The sequence below is a fragment of the Molossus molossus genome, unplaced genomic scaffold (assembly GCF_014108415.1).
Source record: "Molossus molossus isolate mMolMol1 unplaced genomic scaffold, mMolMol1.p scaffold_m16_p_16, whole genome shotgun sequence".
NCBI lineage: Eukaryota > Metazoa > Chordata > Mammalia > Chiroptera > Molossidae > Molossus > Molossus molossus.
In genome coordinates this window covers 40,809,753-40,832,164 of record NW_023425351.1, presented here as the reverse complement: position 1 = coordinate 40,832,164, position 22,412 = coordinate 40,809,753, and the positions used below count along the sequence as shown (strand labels likewise).

At 37.0% G+C, this 22,412-nt stretch overlaps 1 protein-coding gene across 1 annotated transcript in view; it reads right to left on the bottom strand.

Moving 5' to 3' along the window:
• Nucleotides 1-3,871: 3,871 nt before the first annotated feature.
• The window catches only part of CPQ (carboxypeptidase Q), a 372,888-nt gene continuing 354,347 nt past the window's right edge, over nt 3,872-22,412 (bottom strand). Inside the window, exon 7 of the mRNA XM_036263943.1 lies at nt 3,872-4,321. Coding sequence (XP_036119836.1) covers nt 4,158-4,321 — 164 coding nt within the window. The 3' untranslated portion in view covers nt 3,872-4,157. The remainder of the gene's footprint in view (nt 4,322-22,412) is intronic.

Genomic DNA, 22,412 nt, shown 5'->3' with positions numbered 1-22,412 from the left:
TTGTAGACAAGTTTTTCAATTATAATTTCTTCTGTGATTCATAGGCTACTTAGTGGTCATTTCTTCATCTCATTAAGCCATGTATTATTTTCCAAATGTATGAGAGTTTTTTTGAGTTGATTAGTGCCATTGTGGTCAATAAATATGGTATCAAATATGTTGAGCCTTCTTTTTCTTTCCATTTTTTGGGGGGGTTGTTTTGTTGTTATATACTCCACCATTATTTTTTGTATTTACCTTAGAAAATTTACCTTCATACTTAATTTAGCAAAGCCCAAATTTAGATGATAACTTTATTCTCTTCTAGAGCAATATAAGAACCTTAGAACACTAATTGCAGTAACTTCTTTTAAAAAAAATAATTAATTAATTTTTGTTAAGATGTTTCTCCTCCCCACCCCCCGCCCAGATACCCTCCTCCCGATCCCTGTTATCTAGCCAAGTATCTTCTTTTCACCTTTTTTTTCCTTTTCAAATACCACATTATTGTTACTGGGTTTTTTTTCAGTCCACATTTATTTAAAATTATTACCACTTTCTTTGGTCTTAATTTCTGATGAGCTGCCAGGTTGAGGTAATCAGTTAGGACAAACTGAAAGTAATGATCAAGACTTCATCATATCCTGAGATAGTGTAAGCAAAAGGCAAAAATAGACACCAGTTCCCAGTGTTCCATCCTCCACCCCCCAAAAACTGCTCTGGGCAAGGGTCAGACAAATTAGGCAGATGGAGGGGAACCATTTAACTGCTAGGAACTCTGAACAAAGGACTTCTAACTTTTCATGGCCCATGGGTGGGGGTGCGGTGGGGGAAAGGGAGAAGGAGAGGGAGAAGGAAAAGGTGTACACGTGGAAAAGGACTGAGAGATTGGACAAATGTGTCTTGGTGAAGGTCCCCAGTAAGGAGGCCTCCGAATGGAAGTGTCTGGGTTAGGAATGAAGAAACGTGTATGAGTTTGGCTGGTCCAGTGGGCCTGAGTCCTTGACCGCAACTCCTTCCAGAAATCTATGGTGCACTCTCTGTGTACCAAGTCTAGTGTGGGGAGGACAGCTTTTTCCCATGAGGCCTGCCAGTCAAAGCTTTGGTAACTAATTGCCCATCGTTGGGCCTGAAAGCTCACGCACAGACCTTGGTCTGAAGCCGGTTTCTTTACTTTTTGTCTATTACTCTTCACTCTAGGGTCATGTACTTTTGCCAGGGGTACATAGCCATTTTCAGATTTTTCTTAGTGAAGGTCTGCTGATGGTAAATTCTGTTTTTTTTTTTTTTTCTGAAAATATCCTTATTATTATTACGTTTTGTTCTTGAAATATATCTTTGCTTACAGAATTTTTAGGTTGATAATTGTTGTCTTTCAGCATGCTGATGATATCATTCTGCCATCTTCTGGATTGCATGGTTGCTGTTATTTATTTATTATTGCCCCTTTTAAGGTAATCCATCTCCTCTCTTACTTCAAAGATCTCTTTGTCTTTTGTAGTCTGTAGTTTCTCTATAATGTCAGTGCTGATTTCTTTTTATTTATTCCATTTGGAATTCACTGGGTTTATTGATTCTGTGGATTGATATATTTAATTATTGATAGAAATTTGTCATTTATTAGTTCTTCAGATAATTCTTTTTTACATTTTCTCTTTCTGGAATACTGACTAAACATATGTTAAATGATAGTAACTCTAACTTTCATATTTATTAACCTCTCATTGAGATTTTCCATATTTTTTCTTTCTGTGCTAAATTTTCATTAATTTATTATCTTTAAGTTCATGAATTTCCTCATCTGCCATTAAACTGTTTCTGTAACTTTTAAATTTCACTTACTTTAGTTTACATTTCTAGAAGTTCTATTTAATTCTTTTTATAATATGCTTGGTCAATTTTTATAGTCTTTTGCTCTCTAGTTTATTCTTTTACTTTCTTAGACATAATGGACATAGTTTAAGAAATTCTTAATCTAAAATTCCAATATCAAAAGGGCATTGTGGGTTAATTCTGCTTTTTCTGTTTGTTTTCTCTTGCTCAGCATGCTATGGCTCTTGTTCTTGTTTTTATTTTAACTTTATCTGTGGGAATTTTTTTGCACTGTCCACTCAGCATTTATTCAATAATGGTAATTTTCCTTGCAGTCCACCAAGTTATTTTTAGTTCACCATTTATTGAGGTAAAATGGAGTGTGAAAATGGAGTTTAGGTTCAACACAGTTTGAACATTTTCTCAAAGAGAAAGATGGTTTAATGTTCTACATATTTCTCTTCATGCCTTCATTTTGTTTTTTGTCTAATATTCTTTACCTGTTAACCAGTTAGTTCATGTATTTGAGAAAGTGTCTCTCAGATGCTTCTTAGGATTTTTCAGTATAAGGGTCAGAGTACTAAGTCTACTACCTTGTCAAAAGGATTTACTATGCCTTTCATTCATTTTAATTGTTATCATTAATAGAAATGAAACTTTGTTGTCACCTTCTGGGTATTCAATTACATGTATATTAGACTGTTTGATATCCAGTTATTAGATTAACATAGATTAGATCAACATACACGTTAAGCTCACAAGTCTTGGATGATCCATTCTGGTGTTTGTTTTCCTTCACTCTTTTATCTCCTTGTGTTTTAGTTTGTAATTTTTATTGACCTATTTTTAAGTTCATTGATTTTTTTTTCTCAGTCTTTTCCAGCCTTCTGATAAGCCAACAAGGCAGTGCTTCATCCGTGATACTGAATTTTTTGAGTATTTGCATTTAATGCTATTTTAGAGTCTCTCTTTCTGTGTGTGTGTGTGTGTGTGTGTGTGTGTGTAATATATGACAGGGGGAGAGAGAAAAATGTGAGAAACATTGATGGGTTGCCTCCTATACCTGCCCCAACCAGGGATCAAACCTGCAACATGGGCATGTGCCCTGACCGGGAATTGAACCTGCAACCTTTTGGTGTACGAGATGCTGCTTCAACCAACTGAGCCACACCAGCCAGGGCTCTGTTAAAAATATCTTTCTGTTCATGTATGTTGTCCACTTTTCCCACTAGATCTTTAACATGTTAATGATAATTATGTTGAAGTTCCACTCTGATAGTTCCAACATCAGGGTTATCTCTTAGTCTAGTTGTCTTACTTGCTTTAACTCTTGATAATGAGTTTTATTTATTTATTTTACAAAAAGCAAATAACCTTGTCATAAATGTCTTACCATTTTGTCCTATTTTCAATGTAGTGACACTCAGATGGAGTTAAATCCCAAGATCCTTTCCGGCTGCCAAACTCCAAAATGAAATCAATAGCAAAGACCTCACCTAAATCTTCAGAAGGACTGGAAAATTACAACTCCAGGTGGCTCTTTCTGGTTTGTGTTGAGTTTATTTATTTATTTGCATTTGTGGTGTGTCTTGTAATTTTTTATTGAATACTGGGCATTGTGTGTGAAAGAATAGTAGAGATGGTTCCCAGAATGAACTTGTATCAATATTTTTGCTCTATAAGACCCTGTAAATATTATTTAGTCTCTCAGCAAATAGTGAATAAGCCCCAACTTCATAAAATATTGTTTGAAATATATAAAACACAAATGTAAAATAGTATAATCATTTATCTGGTGACAGACTCTAGTAGTCATTGTTAATAAGGCAATGGGATTATATATATATGGGATTATATTATATATACTTGATTTTTTCCCTGAATAGTGACTGTTTAAATCTTAATTTAAAAATCCATCTTAATAAATATATAAATTAGAAAGCCAAATGCCTCCATCCATTCAATTAAGACCATACTACAATTGTGTATTCCTCTAATCCTTCAATAAATAACAAAAAAATTAATGTTACTGTATTTGATTTAATGTTCATAAAATACACGTATAAAAATTAGAATTTTCTATCCAGTTTTCTACTTTCAAAGTAGAAACAATACTTTTCACGAGTGGTATAAAGAAATACCCCCACTATGACCCCTACCATATGTTGATTTTATGTTGGTGGTGGGAATCATTTCTTATTTTAGAAACAAAGACTGTGGAAAGTTTCAGAAAAGATAATCATAATACAAAAAAGTGTGCTTTTGAAAACAAATCAGATGAAACTGTGAGGTGAAGAGGGGCTCCTGAAGCTGAAGACCCCGGATTCCTGGCTAGAAAGGGCAAAGTGCCTTCTTTCTCATTCTTGCTAGGATCTGGGCAACATTTCTTCCATGTCTGCAACGACGTAAGAGACAACAGCCCAAACAGCGGCAGCAACATTCATCTGCTTTGGATCCATGACAGTCATGGTGTCTCCATGGGAATGATGGAAGGAGAAATATTTATACAAGTCATCCAGTAGACTGGCTCCTGGGGAGAAAAGAGGAAGCATTCTTAGTGAAGGATTTTGACAAAAACAGCTGAATAGCTGCTCAGAAACCACTGCCACTCCTTTTTGCTTCATCCTTGCCTCCTCCTACTATATAGGCCACATGGCAAACTGCTTTCCCAGTCTCTCTTGCAGCAATAACTAGCCATGTGACACCGTGCTGACTACTAGGATATGGGTGGAAGGCCATAGGATAGTTTTAGGAAAGTCTTTACTCACAAAAGAGTCAGTCAAATACCCTAATGATACATTAAGGTAGATGAGAAGTTTGAAGCTACCTGAGACAAAAAGCCCACATACTAAAAATGGCAGAGTGGAAACTCAGAGGGACCTGGATTTAGGAAATATTGCTAACCCGAGGAACAAGCTCTGCCCTTCCTACTTCTGGACTTCCTGCGAAGTGAGGGGAAAGAATCCTCTGTATGTTTAAGTAACTAATACCAATGTCTTCATATTTATAAAGAGCCTGTATTTCTTTTTGTATTCGGCAAGAGTGCAAATTATGTACCTTCCTGGATACAAAAGAAGGTCAACACTCCTTTACTCAAGTTTTCCCTCTCAAATCATTCCTTCACTTCCCAGGAAATTTTCTGGCAACCTCCAAGGGCACCAGCAGGAGTCTCTACTCTACTTGAAAGCTTTTTTTTTTCTCACTCTAGTGAAACTTTTCTCTAGTTTCAGCCATGGATTGAGCCCCAGTGAATCTTTGCTATCTCATATTCATCCTTCAGAACCTACTGGGTCCATTTTATGGATTTCAGTTGTTGTTCTTTAGTCTCTGGCCTTGTTTGTTTATTTATTTATTTACTGTTTTATTGTGAATGTACCATGCATACATAACATCGTAGAGAACATAAATGTGTATTATAAAAAAAATATAAAAAGTACACATATGGGCATAATTCAATGCAAGAAAGATGTTACCAGTACTTCTGAAGTCTATTTATGAGCCCATGTCCACACCTGGACCCCCACTGTAGACACTTTTCTCCTTCCAGAGGTCACCATCCTGTTGTGCTTCTGTGTTGATTATATATATATTATATATATATACATATACATATATATATAATATATATATATATATATATATATGCAGTCTCCTTTCGAACCATGTATTACAAATATATTTCTGTGACTTGTTTTTTCGGTTCAGTCAAATGTAAAATTTACCTACATTATTGCGCATAGCTATAGTATTTTCATTTTTTTTATTACTGTACATTATCTCATTGTATTTATTTATCTATTTCCCTGACAATGAACACTTACATGTTTCCAATCTTCTGTTATTTTATGCTGCTATCAGCATTCTCTAGGCCTTAAATATAGGTTTAGAAGTGCTGAGTTATACAGTATGTGCGTGTTTAATTTTATCATGCAATTCCAAAATGTTTTCCTTTGTAATTTATATTCTCACTGTCAATATATGAGTCTCTTACTTCACATCCTCTCTAGCACTTGGTATTGTCAAGCTAATTTTTGCTAATCTGTGTGAAATATCATCTTACTATGGTTTTACTTTCAATTTTTGAAATTATTTATGAGTTTGGATATGTTTTAATATATATATATATTTTTGGTCAATTATATTTTTCTCTTTTGTGAACTGACTGTGTCTTTGCCCATTTTTCAATTGATTTGTTTTTTCTTATCAATGTGTAGGAATTCTTGCCATACAGTATTTTAGATACTAATCTTTTGTTAGTATAAGTTTATATACATAATTTCCCAGTTTGTGGCTTTTTGTACTCTGGTGAATAGATGTTATTACCTTTAATGTAGTCAAATATATAAATCTTTTTCTTTATGATTTTCACTTTTTACATCTTGTTTAAGAAATCATTCCTTACCCTAACATCATAAACATATTCTCTGATGTACTAAAACTTTTAAAGTTTTGTTTTTCATTTTTAAATTCTTCATACATTAAAAATTGGAATTGACTTTTTGCATATAGTAGGCTTTATTTTATTTTTCATTTGTCCCAGCAGAATTTACTGATTTAGTACATATTTTTTTCTCCGCTGATCTGCAGTATCAGTTTTGCAATATATCAAGTTTCCTTATACGTATGGATGTATTTTGGGGCCTTCTAAATTTTTTCCGTTGGTCTATTAGCCTTTCCTTGTGGCAGTACCACAGTATTTTCATTAGTGTTGCTTTCTAATCCTCGTTTTCTGGCAGGACATGTTTCCTTAGTCTCTTCAGAAGAGTCATACTATTCTTGACCACTTGCTCTTCCAGATAATGTCTAGAATCATTTAAAACTATTATAAAAATATTTTGAATTTTTATGGGAATTGTGTTAATCTTTATATCAATTTTGGGAAAAATTAACATCTTTGATTAGGATACTGTCTTATTATTCATGAAAATGACGTGTTTCTGTTTCTTCTACAAAGTCTCTAAAGTTTTGTAATACAGTTTTCTTTCCTCCGTGCTTTCTACTTTTTTGCTCACAGTAAATTACACATTTTTAAATATTTGCATTTTCTATTTGTAGCTATTCATTTTTAGCATCAAAGATATCTCTGATTCATAAAATGGCAAGTTGTTCCTTTATTATCCTGCACTCTGGAAGTGTTTGTATAAGATTAGAATGATTCATTTCTTGGTTATTTTGTTGAACTCCTTACAAAACTAAGTCTGATGTTTTCTTTATGGTAAAAATTTTTATCTAATGACTTACTATCTTTCTTGATTACTGGGCAATTCAAGTTTCATATTTATACTTGAATGAATTTTGGGAGTTACATGTTTTTGGGAATTTAGGAGCTTTGGCCAAAATTCAAAATCAACATCATAAAGTGGTCAATAATATCCTGCTTTTTAAAAATTTGTGTTTATTGTTGGAAGTATTACAGATGTATCCCCCCTCATTTACTCCTTCGTCCCTGCTCCTGCTCCCCCTGCCTTCACTGCACTGTTTCACTATTGTCTGTGTCCATTGGTTATGCTTATATGCATATAAGTTCTTTGGTTTCTCACTTCCCATCCCCCACTCCCCTTGCCTCTGAGGTTCTAGCTCCAAGGACTTTGAACAATCTTTGTACATCCCATTCCTCCCCTTCTATAGCTCCTTCACTGTATCTTTCGCTTTCTGAGCTTCCTTGTCCAGAAAATGCTCAAAGTCACAATTCATCAGAGAGATGCAAATTCAAACTACAATGAAGTATCTATCACCTCACAACTGAGAGTGGCTACCTTCAACAAATCAACAAACAACAAATGATGGCAAGGATGTGGAGACAAGGGGACTCTAGCACACTGCTAGAGAATGCAGACTGGTGCAGCCGCTGTGGAAAACAATATGGAGTTTTCTCAAAAAATTAAAAATTGAACTGCCACTTGACTCAGTGACCCCACTGCTAGGAATATACCCTAAGAAGCCTGAAACACCAATCAGAAAGAATATCTGCACCCGTATGTTCATAGCAGTGCTATCTATAATAGCTAAGATCTGGAAATAATATTCTATTTTTATCTTTTTAAAATATGTGAAACATCTATAGAGATGCCCTATTTTTCATTCCTGATATTGGTTATTGGTGTCTTCTCTCTCTCTTTTTGTTCATCAATCTTGCCAGCAGCTTGTCAGTTGTATTAGTCTTTCAAACAAAAATAAAAGACAATTTTTTTTGTACTTTCTATTGTATAGTAGTTTTTCTATTATTGATTTCTGCTCTTATTTCTATTATTTCCTTCCTTCTTCTTTCTTTGGGTTTATTAGATTTTTCTTTCTAACTTCCTGAGTTGAATGCTCAGTCTATTACTTAGAAGACTTTCCTTGTCTGTAGCATAAGAAGTAAGGCTAGTCTTCCCCTGATTCTGCTTTACTCTCTGTCTCCCACCAGTTCAGATGAGTCATTTCCTGATTATTCAATTCCAAATATTTGCTAATTCTCAATTTGATTTTTTCCCCTTTGATTCATGTGTAGAATGTGCTTTTTAATTTTCAAAAGTATGAGGTCTCCTTAGTTATTTTTTTTATTATTGATTTGTAACTTAACTGTTAGGAGATGTGGGCTGTATTATATAGATTCTCTAAATTTTGTTGCGATTTTCTCTATGGGCTATTGTATGAACCATTTTTATAAATGTTTCATGTGTTGAAAAGAATGTGTTTTCAGCATATTGCATATGTCCACTAGATCAAGCTTGTTAATTGTGTTTTTCAAATCTTTTAACTCCTTACTGATTTACTGTCTATTTGATATATCAATTTGAGAGAGAGGTGTGAAAATGCACCTCTGTGATTTTAGATGTGATAATTTTTCTTGTAGTTTAAAAAATGTCTTTTTTATACATGTCAAAGTGATGCTATTAGGAGCACGCCTATTTAGAACTACATCCTCCTGGCAAATTGGACATCCTTATTAATACGCTGCCCTCCTCTTCATTGCGGCAATGCTTCAGTCCTGAGTCTGTTTTTCACTGATACTCAGTACAGCCATCCCTGCTCCCCTCTGCAGAGTATTAACCTGGTATGTGTCTGCACATCATTTTAGTTGAAGTCTAGACATCTTTGTTTTTTAATTGGAGAACATAATTTATGTAGATTGTGATTATTGTTAATTAAAATTGGATTCATTTATACCATCTTAATTTTTCCTTTCTATTTGTTCATTTTGTTTTCTATCTTCCTTTCTTTCTATTTGATTTTTTTCTCTTCTCAGTTCTTCATTGTTCCTGGGCCCTGTGTTGCCTCAGGAATGCTGTCTGAAATTTCCCTACCCCAACCCAAGTTTTAAAAACTTTGGGCCAAGGTTTTTCCTACCGCTTCCCCCAAACTTCTTGCTCTGGAGTGGAACTGGATTCACCTCCATTCATATTTTACAATGAGTTCAGCCATGGTGCTATTAAACACAACAGAAGCCAGTGAGGTGAAAAAGATGTATAAAATGAAGCTCAACTATCAACCTTGACAATTAATGGCTCCAATGCCTGTCAGCAAATATCCAAAACAGGGTATATTGAGCTGCCAATACCTATCAATCCCTTCACCTGTGTTGTGGAGCGTTCTTGCTCTCCACTGATTTTTCTTTCTAAATGAATGTAATGTGTTTTCTGTTAGTCCAGTAGCTCAGAAAGAGTAGGATCTCACCATCATCCAGTCTGATAACATAAAACCTTTAGTGGGCAGGCTGGAGCCAAGGTCCACAAATATTCAGAAGGTTCAGTTCCATTCAATTGGATAAAGGCTTGAGTTCCTGCAATATTGTAGGCAATAGGCTAAGGACTGTGGCAGATAAAAAGATAAAAAGACACGGACTCTACTCTCAAAAGCTTACTCTGTAGTACAGGCAGAGAAAATGTGTCCACAAGTAGTAATACCACAGCCAGAATATACTGAGTGCTACCACAAATGGCCAAAGAAATGGTGGAGAGCTCATGTGGTTAAATGACCACATCTTGCACCTAGACTGGGTCCCCTGGCTGAGTGCTCTCCTCACTTCTCGTACCACTTTCTTCACCATCCTTTCTTATAATAGACTGCTTCACATCTTCTTTCACACTATAGGTATACTCCGTGAAGGCAAGGCCTGTGCTGTATTCCTCACTCTGTCACCAGGGCCAAGCACCAAACAGAAGACGAATGCATTTTTGTTGTGTGAATGAATGAAATCAGCAAGTTTTATGAATAAACTGGGCCTTGAGGGTGCTGTCAGAGTACTTGTAGTAAACAGAACACTATAAGAAAATAACTTGGAGAATTTAATGAAAGGATAATTTAGAAAAAGTAGTTACTCATATGTGGAATCTAATGAACAAAATAAACAAACATGCAAAATGAGACAGACTTGTAGATAGAGAGCAGGCTGATAGCTGTCTGTCTGTCTATTGGGGGTGGCCTGGGTGGGGGGATGGGGTGGAAAGATTGAGAAAAAAAAACAAAACAGAAAAAATCATGGACATGGACAACACTGTAGTGATTGCCGGGGATAGCGGGTGGGGGAAGGTGGAGGGGGGTATTGGGAGAATAAATGGTGATGGACGGAGATTTGACTTGGGGTGGTGAACACACAATACAGTGTACAAATAATGTGTTGTATAACTACACCTGAAACCTGTATAATTTTCTTAACTAGTGTCACCCCAATAGATTCAATGAAAAAGAAAAAAAAAAGTCAGCGTTAAATAAAACCAATAAAGGATGATGAAGTGCCCCAGGGCTAACAATAAGGACAGCCTTGACCACCCGTAGGTCTAAAGGAACCAGAAGAAAGCAGCTGTGACCACAGTTACAGTAGGACAGGGTCACCAGAGGAGCTGTGGTGTCTACAGAAGCCAGGGAATCAGTCCTCTGCTGTGCCTCCCATATCCTACTTTGGCCAAACACAATCAAAAGCCAGAGGGCAAGTGTGACTTGTTAATGCACCCCAGAACAGTAAGCCTCCGGGGCATAGTATAGGGTAGAGAAAGGCAAGAAATGACATAATGTGGTAAAAGAGAATATCCAGTACAAGTACTTGGATGGCAGCAGAGATGGGGCACCGACATTCCAAGTGAACAGCATAGGTGAGCATTCCGCTTTGGATGATGTGTGAGTGTGTGTGTGTGTGTGTGTGGGGGGGGTAACAGGTTAATTATTAGCGGATAAAGTTGGCAACCGACTGTGGAAGGTCCTAAACATAGGGCTGAAAATAGACTAAATATAAATGGGGAACCCCGAGGGGCCAATGGGCAGGAAGGTGGGAGACTAGAATTGCTCCTCAGGAAATGAGGAAAATGCTCCAGAAAAGTGTGGACGACCATGGAGGTGAGGAGGCAGCTGCAGAAGGTAGTCTGGGGTATAGGGAACAAGGACCAAGGCCAAAGGATGACATGCCAGCCTCTGAAGTTCTCCGGAAAGCATGTGGCTGAAGATAACCAAACTTCCCGGGGGCACAGGCCAGAGTCCATATTAAAGTCAGAAGTTTCTTTATGTCATGAGCACGCAGCACACCCAGGAGAGACAAAGCTGGCTGTTTACTTTGGAAGCATTTACTCCAAAACCATGACATTTTAGAAATAGTTGAAGCTGGTGCGAAGCATATGCTTCCTGGATTCCAGAGAAAGTCAGGTGGATGTAAAATTCATGTGCAAGTTAAGGAGCTCAAAGAATGGAAGTCATGGAGGGTGGATAGAAGATGAATCAGAATTGTGGAGGTCAAGAGGCAGGAAGGACCTTTAATTCCAACAGACAGAGTGTGACTCACTTGGGACTGTTCCTCCCATTCCCTGCTTCTTAAAGTCACTGCCTGTTGGCTGACAGAAACGGCTCCAAATTGCATACTGAAAAAACAGCGGCAAGAAATATTTGTGCATGCTCCTTCAGGCCTCTGAAATTCCCCTTCTGTCTCAGACAGAAAAAACTTCACTGCCACGCGGGTGGGAATTTGGCTGCCTCCCTTTAGAACTAGTGACTTAGGAAGGCATTTCCTCAGAGATCATCTAAGTTCCCATGAACATTTTATAAAACTAAAACAATTCCAGAAAATCCGATATCACCAATGAGAATGCTGATAACCACAGGAGACGTGCGGGTGGGCCTGCTGGCTGCTTTGCAGCTTTGTCTCTGCGGTTCCAAGGAGACCTGTTCTCAGTGACAGCTATTGATCTGAGCCCAGTGCTGAGGGCGAGCCTGGGAGCACGCGGCAGCCAGAGTGCGGGGGATGCTGCCGGTCCCCAGGGATGAATTGCACAGTGTCTTTTACAGGTATAGAGCTCCGAACAGGGAATTATCAAGTGCTTTTTAGAAATAGGCAAGAAGGAGCCTGCTCTGAAAGCCCAAATTCACCCCCTGGAAACAAACTACAGCTTTATTAGGGCAGTACACTGTGAGGAAACTATTTCTAAAGGAGGTTTAGAATTTATGTAAAGACATATCCTTAGTTTGCCAGCCAAGGAGAAGTTGGTCCTAGGCAGGGAGATACAGCTCAGAGAACACAGGGGTAAGAATCACAAAGGACTAGATTCAAATTCAAACTCCTCTGCTAAATAACTGGGTGACGTTGGGAAAATTAGGGAAAGCCACTTAGCCTTAGTTTCCTCCCTCAAAAAATAGGGCTACTGATACCCAACTTTCAAGATGCTTAGGAGGCACTCAATTACTTTATTATAGTTGTTATATAACCATGAGGATGATCAATTAAATACAACTTGAAGGATGTAAAATTCTAATTTAACAAATCAAAGTTCTGACGATTGTTTTTAATGATGATACAGTTGGATGGTGAGGTTTGTCTGCATGACCCCATTTCAATCCTGGTTTGGATTCTTTTTCTTTTCTTTTTTTTTTATCCTCCCCCGAGGACATTTTTTTCCATTTTTTGTTCGGATACAGTGGGAGGGAGAGAGTGGAAGACAGAGAGAGAGAGAGAAACATCGACGTGAAAGGGACACATCGAGTGGTTGCCACCTGCACGACCAACCAGGGCCAGGGACAAACTACAACAGAGGTACAGGCCCTTAGTGGAAACCGAACCCAGGTCTCTCTGGACCACAGGCTGACGCTCTAACTGCTGAGCCAAACCGGCCAGGGCTGGATTCTTTTTCTTTCTCCTCCTTTCCTTCCCCCTTCTTCCCTCTCCTCTCTAAATCTCTTTTGTAAACATTCATCTCAGAAAATATTTTCTAGCTGTCTGTGTGACTGGGTGACGATGTTCCAAAGAACATTGTAAAATATTCAACCGGCCCCATACTGTTCTCAGCAGATTCGAATCTTCACAGAGAGATCCCAGTAATGACTGGTCTGTGTGGAATATGGGAACAAGACTGAATACCTGCTAGTTCCTAGAAAGAGGGGTCGATAATACACAAACGGTTCTCACAGCCCCTGCTATTGTCGGTTGACCCATTCCTACCGTCAGTGGGTTTTCATGTACACAGATTAAACAATTTGTGTTATGTGAAGTTTTTGGAAGACATTTGAAAGCTTGGAAAGTTTACGCGCAAGCCTGTTATTTCAGCACATATATTGGATGCTGCAAAGTTGCATAAAGAATGCACTCACAGGCAAGCTGCTGTGGAAAATCCATTTTTCTTTTATAAACAGATCTTAAGCAGTCTGTGGTATGCAATTTAATTGCAATAGAATGTATTACAGACATTCCCCCAATCATAATAACTATGGAGTTAGAGAAGAACACTATAATCTTAACTTATACCCTGCAAGAAAACTCAGTCTTCCTAGAATCTATAAAAATCTAAAAATACATTTGAAATTTAATTAAAATTATTATTTCTTTCAGCAACATTATCAAGTAAAAAACATCATTATGCAAACAATTAGAAAATCAATTCATGGAATTTGTAGACATTTAATCTCTTTTTTCAAAAGGGGCAGTTTTATCCCCACTGTATTAAATCTCATTGCAAATTAGAGTGAGAAGCAGTTAATTAATAGCTTCATAACCCATAGCTCTCCAAAAAGAAAGCAGTTTATAAGAGGGGAAAACAAAAACAATAACAACAACAGTAAAACAAAGGACAGGACAGGACAGGAAAGGAAATGGAAAACATCCCTGATGAAAACTCCATGAAAAGTATAATTTTTAATTTCTAACTTCTCAACCAACCCAAGAATCTCCAAGCCTGTGCTTAAACATCTCAGATGTGCCACTAGCTACTGCACCTTCTATCTCTCTGGGAAACTTGGAGAAGTTGCCGGGACGACTTTGACTACGTAGTTGAGGTCAACACCCACATACCTGGAGGGCCTCCAGTTCACCTGAACTCTGATAATGATGCATCTTTCCATCAAGTTGAAGAACTGCATGGCAGTAGTAAGACGGACTAATCACTACCACGTGAGATTGGCACGACCGACGTTCCAAATGTGGGAATGAGAAGAAGAAGGCTATTTGTTGATTGCTCTCTGTGTGCCTACAGCTTTTTGGAGATGATTTCATTGAATTCTCCGAGTGACCTCATAAAAAAGTGATCATGTGTCAGTAACACATGGAAAACAGATTTAAGTAACTTGTCGAAAGTTGTACATGAGGAAGTGGTAGAGATAGCATTCAAACCCAGGTGCCTCTTATCGAAAATCCATGCTCCTGATCAGTTTTCTGTGCTTCTCTCACTGCCCTATCCTAAGAAATTGGTAATTACTTTTTTCCTCCGTGGAAAAAGTAATCCATTTGTTGCTCTGGTCCCCCCTCTGCATTTTTACCTCATGACAAAGAGATGGAAATTCGAGTTGCAGGAATCTTGGGCCATGAAACAGTGTAAACTTGAATTATGTTCCCACAGTGGGCTCAGGCAGCCTGGGATAATCCATCTGAAGAGGAACAGCAGAACCCCACCTGAACCCAAGTCCCCACCACTGGCTGGGCGGCATTCTGCTGGGACTGGCAGTCCTCCTCAGAGTTGCTGGCCACTCTACCTAAAACCCACTCATCTCTCTGATTACTCAGTATTCCCCTTACCCTGCCTTTTTTTGTTGTTGTTTTTCCATTAAACTTTCTTCTATTTCAAACTATATTGGTCTTGTAACGGTTTTAGTATTTTCTGTTTGTCTTTCCCATTAAATGTAAGCTCCATAATTGGGGATTTGTCACCCCAATCCCCAATGCCTGGCACAAAGTAGATGCTCAATAAATATTTGTTGAATCAATTCGTTGCATAAATGAAAGAGTTAAATATCTCATGGGGCAAAAGCAAAAAAAAAATACTTCATCCTCCCTCTTTACAGCAACCTTTGGCAAGTGAATCTTACTTTCTGGGAATTCTATTCTGTGCTTGTCTTGGGGAATGACAAATAGGTTCTTGTTACAAATGCATGGGGTATTTCATATATAAGCTGAGATGCAATGTGTTCCCATACCTTTCACCACTGTTAGGAAAATATCCACAACTTGAAAATAAGGCAAAAGGTGGGCAGCACATCCTTTCAATGTCATTTGGGGGCAAAGTCCACTCCAAGATTATCTAAGAGAATGTACTTCGGTTGACTCACAGCTTATTATTGATTAAAGATTTCAGACTTAGTGAAGTAAAATGTTAACTCATAAATTTTTGTCTAGTAGAGATGAGAATGATGTCTGTCCCATAGAACAGGTAATCTCAAAGGTTGGCTTATTGTCCTCTAAGACATTAGCCAGTTTCATCTAACCTAGCATCCCTAGTATTTCTTTATTAAATTACATAAACTTAATTTCTCAAATGCTCTGTAAATTGGTGTTAATGTCTGATTCCATAATTAATAAATTCATTAAATTAATTATTTGACATGTGTTTATTTCATATTTGCACACAAGTCATGATTTTACCTTTTATATAAATAATTATGTCTGTGTCTGTGTATATATAATATTAGGCTTGTCCTCAGCACCTACCTACCCCCTAATATCCTTCTTTCTCTCTTGACTTGACTCACACCTTTCACGTGGGTGTCATGATTTTATGTTTTAGAAAATTATAATTTAATAGCATTCATACAAACCTTAAGAGGACAATCACATTCATATGTGATAGGGCCCTTATCTTTGAGCATAATTTCATGTGTGAGTATGTGCATCCCTAGCTTTATAGCGAGCTTTTAAGACACATCCACACAACTCTCTCCTTCTACCTGGTTTTACAACACAAACTGATATTGACACGTTTTCTGAGAGAGGTAATTTTGAATCTTACTCATGTTTATATATCAGCTTCAGTCAATTATTCTCCCTTTGTCCATACAGAACTCACTGCCCACCCTTCTTTCGTGGTCTGATGTCAATAAAGTTTCCACCTCTCTGAGCCAGTGTGACTCCTTGTAAATGGCTTTCTGCAGTTTTCTCCATACCTGAGGGATGACGTTCACTAGAAAACATCAGTAAAAATTGTTTCCAACAGAGCACCCTGTGAGAATATTCCATGCATATAGGTCTTTGACTTGAAAAGACTCTAAAGATTGTTTCCAGTGTGGCATTTATAATGAAATCCTTAAAATTATTATGGTTTTAAAAACAGTGTGTAAATGGATGGATTTTGATTTCTGGCTACAGATACAAAAAGATGACAAAACTGTTGTGCAGAAAGCAGGTGCTAGTAGATGTAAACCTCCTATCCTTTTGGCAGAGACAAAGGAATGGGCACATTGGACATATTGCACGGGCAGGCTATTCTATACCTACTTCCCCTACTGTATAGTGATAATTCTACTAGGTTGGTTGGCAGAAGTATTGCATAAATATTTGGGTGACATGGTAGAGCTGGAGTATCCATTTTTTCACCCACTATTAAATGATTATGGTTTTGTTGACCAAAAGGTTGATAGAGGTATGCTCATTCATAAGAGAGGTTACCAGAGAGACTCTGAACATCTAACTTCTACATGTCCAGGGTAATGGATTAATAAAACCTAAGGTTGATTATTAGACATTTAAGCACACAGTTTATAGGGGAGAAGAATTCATGGCTTTTGTAAGAGGAATCCTTGGCTTGTTTTTTCTAATCTTTATAATCTATAAAAGAGTAAAAAAAAATGTAAGCAAGAAGAAGGAAGGTACTTTACCTATTCAAAGAAACTTAGAGTAAACTATCCTGACAGTCAAAACTGTTGCGTTGCTGTGGATTGAAGGGAATGCTTTGTTGTGGACAGAAAGATAATTGGCAGTGAGACAAAGAACAGAAACAACAGGCATTACCCTACAAGGAGGTCTACCTGAGGATTCGTATCATTTAAATAGTCTTGAAAACCTGCAAAGGCTCTTCCAGTTACACTGTAGATCTCCATTATGCCTCCAGTAATTAGCATTGGTTAAACTGTCCCTTTGAAGGGATCTAGTATAAATTCACAGATGATTAAGCCACTCTGGGTTATATATTGAAAAGAGACTATTTTGAGAGAGCGCATTCAATAATTTTAAATCATGTAAAGGTGGGCAGCTAAGCCCTCCACAAAATGTCTCTGGGGGCCATTTTCAGAAGTAGAATTATGGGAGGGATGGTTCAAGAGTATGGGTTGGATGCTTCATTTCTAGATACCATAGTATCAAGGTCACAAGAAGCTATACCACAGAAAATAGGAAATAAATATATTGAAATTCTACTACTAAAAAAAAATCCCATCTGAAAAGATGTAGCATTAAAAATAGAATAAAATTTAAGTACTAATGAGTAAGATGTATCATGTCCAGAAACCAGGGGTATGGTGTCCTGTGAATCCATTTAGAGGCAGCTCAGGACAATGAAGAAAATTGACCTGGGAGTGAGCGCCTCTGGATTCTTGGCTATTCTCCACATTTGTTTATGTTTCAGACAGCATGGATTTATCCAAAAGATAAATTTTGCATAAGGCAGTTGGTTACAAAACGATGAGAAACCCCTTGGCTGGTAAAACATTAGTGAAGTTTTCTCCAGCACAGCTTCTGAGGAAAGACACAAGGAGAATAGAAATGTAGTGAGCAATCCTTGCCTCAAACCCTACTCCTTAAAGGTGGAGCAAAGTTAGATGTGGACAATGGTAAAAAATTTGGTGAATGTTGGCTCAGTTATCCTGATATGCTTTCATTTTAATTTTAAAACAGCCTTTTTCTGTCTTAGTCACCTGGCAGGTTCCTATTTGGCAGCTAAAAGCATCTTTAATTGACTAACTGCTAAAGGGATGTAATTTTATTTTTGCACAAAACTTCTAAAAATCATTATGCAGTAGCGGGGAGGGATCTAAACATGAAAAGCCAGGTGAATTCCAAAACAAAGGAAAAAAATATATAAGTAAGAATCTGAGAAAAGAATATGCTTTTAATGCAAACATAATTTACATAAACTAAAACATCAGTTGAAGGCATATCCATTAAATACAATGCTTATGAAAAGATCCTGGCCCGTGGCAATCCATTTATAGGGAATTGACAAGGCTGATATGCAAATTTCACATCTAAATGTAGCTAACTACCCAAAGCTATTATGGTTGACCCTCATTAATATAATTTTTAGGACAATCCTTGTAATGAGGAAATAGTGATTATTTTCAGTAACCACCCAAAATATAATTATAGTACATTTGATTAAATGCTTCTGTGATGAGATAAACTGCAATTTACACATTTCGGTGTGTTCTCTAAAAAAAAAAGGCTGATGATAATCAAGGAAGCTAATGCTACTTTGAGGGGTAACATGTCATGAGCTGTTCCATCATTTATACTCGAACTACAGAATTATGGAGGAAAGTAAACGGTGCTTGAGATTCACTGCTCCAGACCCTGAAACAGTTTCCAGTGCGGAGTGTATAGACACCGGGAGCCCTGCTTGTTTTACCTCCTGAGTTATTTTTCTTAAAGGCTTTAGAATTCTTGACAAAAGGTGGGAAGGCAAGTATGCCGTTCTTTACAAATTAATTAAACCGGTAAGAAGACCTCATTATGATGGACAAGGACTAGGAAGCATGAATTATTTATTGTTTAATCTCACATAGCTGAGAAACAATCTTCCCGTTGCTTTAAACAGGTTAAAGACTAGTCAGGAAGACCACAGCTACCTTTACAATGTGTTAGCCTTGGCCCAGGGCTGCACAGCAAGGCAGCCACCAGCGATTCTTTCAAACATGACTTGTACACAAGGCTTTTGGAAAGGAGACCATATTCATTCATATGATATCTATTGAGCTCCTACTAAGAGTCAAGAACCTAGGTAGCCCTTGGGCAAACAGTGGTGGACACGACTTACAGCTCCCAACTCTCATGGAAGTTTCCAATCTAGTACAGCACATTTCTGTTGTGGTGAGGTTGAGTGGAAAAGAAAAGATTACACCCACAGATGAAGCCCCTCAAGTTTCTAATTTTAAAGTAGTAAAGATTATATGAGCGTGTTAGAGAATGTCACAAGCTGTTCCATATTGGGCATGGTACAGAGACCTGTAAGTAACACCTCTACTTACTGTCTCTGAAGTATTAGTCATGTACAATGAAATATTATCTTAATGATGAAAAAGTTTACAAAATTATAACCATAATCAAAGCCCGGATTTACAAAGTATTTTCTATGTGCCACGGCCTTAACTAAACATTGACATGTATTGTCTTATCAAATCGTCACAATAATTCTGTAGTTATTATTATCCTCATTTTACAGATGAGTGAACTTAGGCTAAAGGTTATGATAATAATTATAAGCAACAGAGTCTGGTGAGAGGATATGTAGATGTTTTTACCTTTTGCTGAATTCACCCATTCATCTTTTTTAAAAGTTAAATCTATATTCTGTATCTCATCTTAATATTGTGTTTTAGAAACATGTTTATTGAATTTATTGGGGTGACATTGGTTAATAAAATTATATAGGTTTCAGGTGTACCATTCTATAATACATCATCTGTATATTGTGTTCACCACCCCAAGTCAAGTCTCCTTCCATCACCATTTATCTTCCCCATATATTCTTCTACCTCCCCACACCATCCCCGCCCCCATTCCCTCTGGTAGTCACCACACTGTTGTCTGTGTCTATGAGCTATTTTTTTTCCATTTAATCCCTTCACCTTTTTCACCCAGCTGCCCAATCCCCCTCCCCTCTAGCAGCTGTCAGTCCATTTTCTGTATCTATGAGTTTGTTTCTATTTTGTTTATTTTGTTCATCAGATTCTACATATGAGTGAAATCATATGGTATTTATCTTTCTCTGACTAGATTATTTCCTTAGCATAACACTCTCCAGGTCCACTCATGTTGTTGCAAAACATAATATTTCCTTTTTTACAACTGAGTAGTATTCCATTGTATTAATGTGCCACATCTTTGAAGGCCACAGAAGTTGAGAATCCTGGCCTCACAGAGTGGAGTGAAAGGGTAATTCCGTGAATCTGCCAGACTCGGATGACCCATGCCCACACCACCACCCATCTTTTTTTCCAGGGAACTTATCACATGAAGCTTTGCTTTTTGAAATTCTTTCTATTAGAGTCATAATAAAATGTCTGACTTGTATATTTCCAAAATTATATCCTTTCCTTGGTTCTAATTCAACCTCATATGCTTGGTGATCGACATCTAATCCCACTCTGAAGGTGTAGGGTGAACTCTACTCTGCCTGCGGTCAGTGATTGTCAGAAGGGCTACTGTCCCTCCTAGGATCCCTTCTCTCTGTAAAGAAATGCCTCATCCCCTTGGAAGTTTTCTTTTCACAGTAATCAGAGCTGGAAAAGAACGTTTCTAGTCAAATCATCATCAAACGTCTGAATCACTTCCTAAGATTTCTAATATAGCATTCTCTTGAACACCTCTATTTCAGGAAACTTGGGACTTTCCTATCCCAGTTGCTCTCCAGTAATGCTTTCATTCAACATTAACCACATTTATAAGATGAGTTGAGGGGAAAGTTTTCAGTAAAGGACTGTGGTAGTTGTACCAAGCCCCTGCCCTGGAGGAGGCCCAATTAGAGGAGCTAGGATAGGCACAACAAGAGCTAGAACATGAGGTCCAAAGTTCAGTAAGAGCTCAGGGGACAGAAAGGTCCATTTCAATTGTGATGCCCAATTAGATGAAGATAACCCATGCTAATCTCCTAATTTTCCTATTAATGAAAGGTGTTAATAGTACTGTATAACCATGGGAAAGAACTAGATAATAATAGTAAGTGCTAATATTTGCTTATGCAACAAATGATTAGTTTCTTTTTTTATACATAATTTACATACTACAAAATATACCGATTTGTACACACATAGGTAAGCAGAACATTTTTATCACTCCTAGAAAAGTTCTCTTGTACCCCATTTTAGTCCATTCCTTCCCACCTTAATCCTCAGGCAACCACTGATTTGTTTCCTGTCACTGCAGATGAGATTAGCAATTCCTAGAATTTCACATGAATGGATTTAGTATGTAACGTTTTCTGTTTGGCTTCTTTCATACAGCTAATGATTTTGGAACTCATCCATACTGCTGCATTGTTTGTTTGTTTTTTAATTTTAGTGAGTGTGTAGCAATGTCTCATACTGGTTTTAATTTGCATTTCCACGATTATTAACAAAGTCAAGCACCTTTTCATGTAATTATTGGGCATTTGTTAATTTTTTGTGTGAATATAGTGTTTGTTAAAATATTTTGCTCATTTTTGTTGAGTCACATATCCTTTGTTAGATTTATGTATTATGAATATTTTCTCATCTGTGGCTTATCTTTATTTTTTTAATGATGTCTTACAAAGAGCAGACACTTTTAATTTTAATGAAGTTCAATTTATCAGTATTTTGTCTATGGTTAATTTTTTTTTTTTTTTTTTTGGAATCTAAGATCTATTTACCTAACCTTAGATCAAAGATTTTGTCTTATAGATTCTTTTAGAATTATTGTAGCTTTAGAGTTTACATTTAGGTTTACAATCTATTTTAAGTTAATTTTTGCATATGGTGTGAGCAAAGAGTTAAAACTTATCTTTCCCCCTAAAGATACCTTTTTGTCTCATTACTATTGGTCTTAAAGACTATCCTTTCTTCATTAAATAATCTTGCACTTTTGTATGAATTATGTAACCATATATGTATAGATCTATTTTTTTAATTTTCTATTGATCTATTTGTTTATTATTATGCCAATATACCATATGCTTTGATTATTGTAGATCAGATGTTTTAAAATCAGATAGAATATGTCCTTCACTTCTTTCTTCTTTTCCAATATTGTTCTGAATATTCTAGGCCCATTGCTCTTCCATGTAGATTTTAAAATCAGCTTATTGCCCAGCCAGTGTGGCTCAGTGGTTGAGCGTCGACCCATGCAACAAGAGGTCGCCAGTTTGACTCCTGGTCAGAGCAGGTTGTGGGCCAAATCCCCAGTGTGGGGCATGCAGGAGGCAGCCAATCGATGTTCTCTCTCATTGATGTTTCTATCTCTCTCTCCCTCTCCCTCGCTTTCTCTAATATGAATAGAAAAAAAAATCAGCTTATCATTTTGCACAGTATACTTTTCTGAACATTTTTTATTGCAGCTGCATAGACACTATGCATATACTTTTTTTTTTTTCAGTATATATAGCTTGCATGCATTTTGTTAAATTTATTCCTGAGTTTTTTTTTTTTTTTGTAAGTAAAAATTATTTAATCATTTTAGAGCAGTCAAAATACAACATAAGATTGGTGTCTTGGTGTCTGAAAGCAATCAT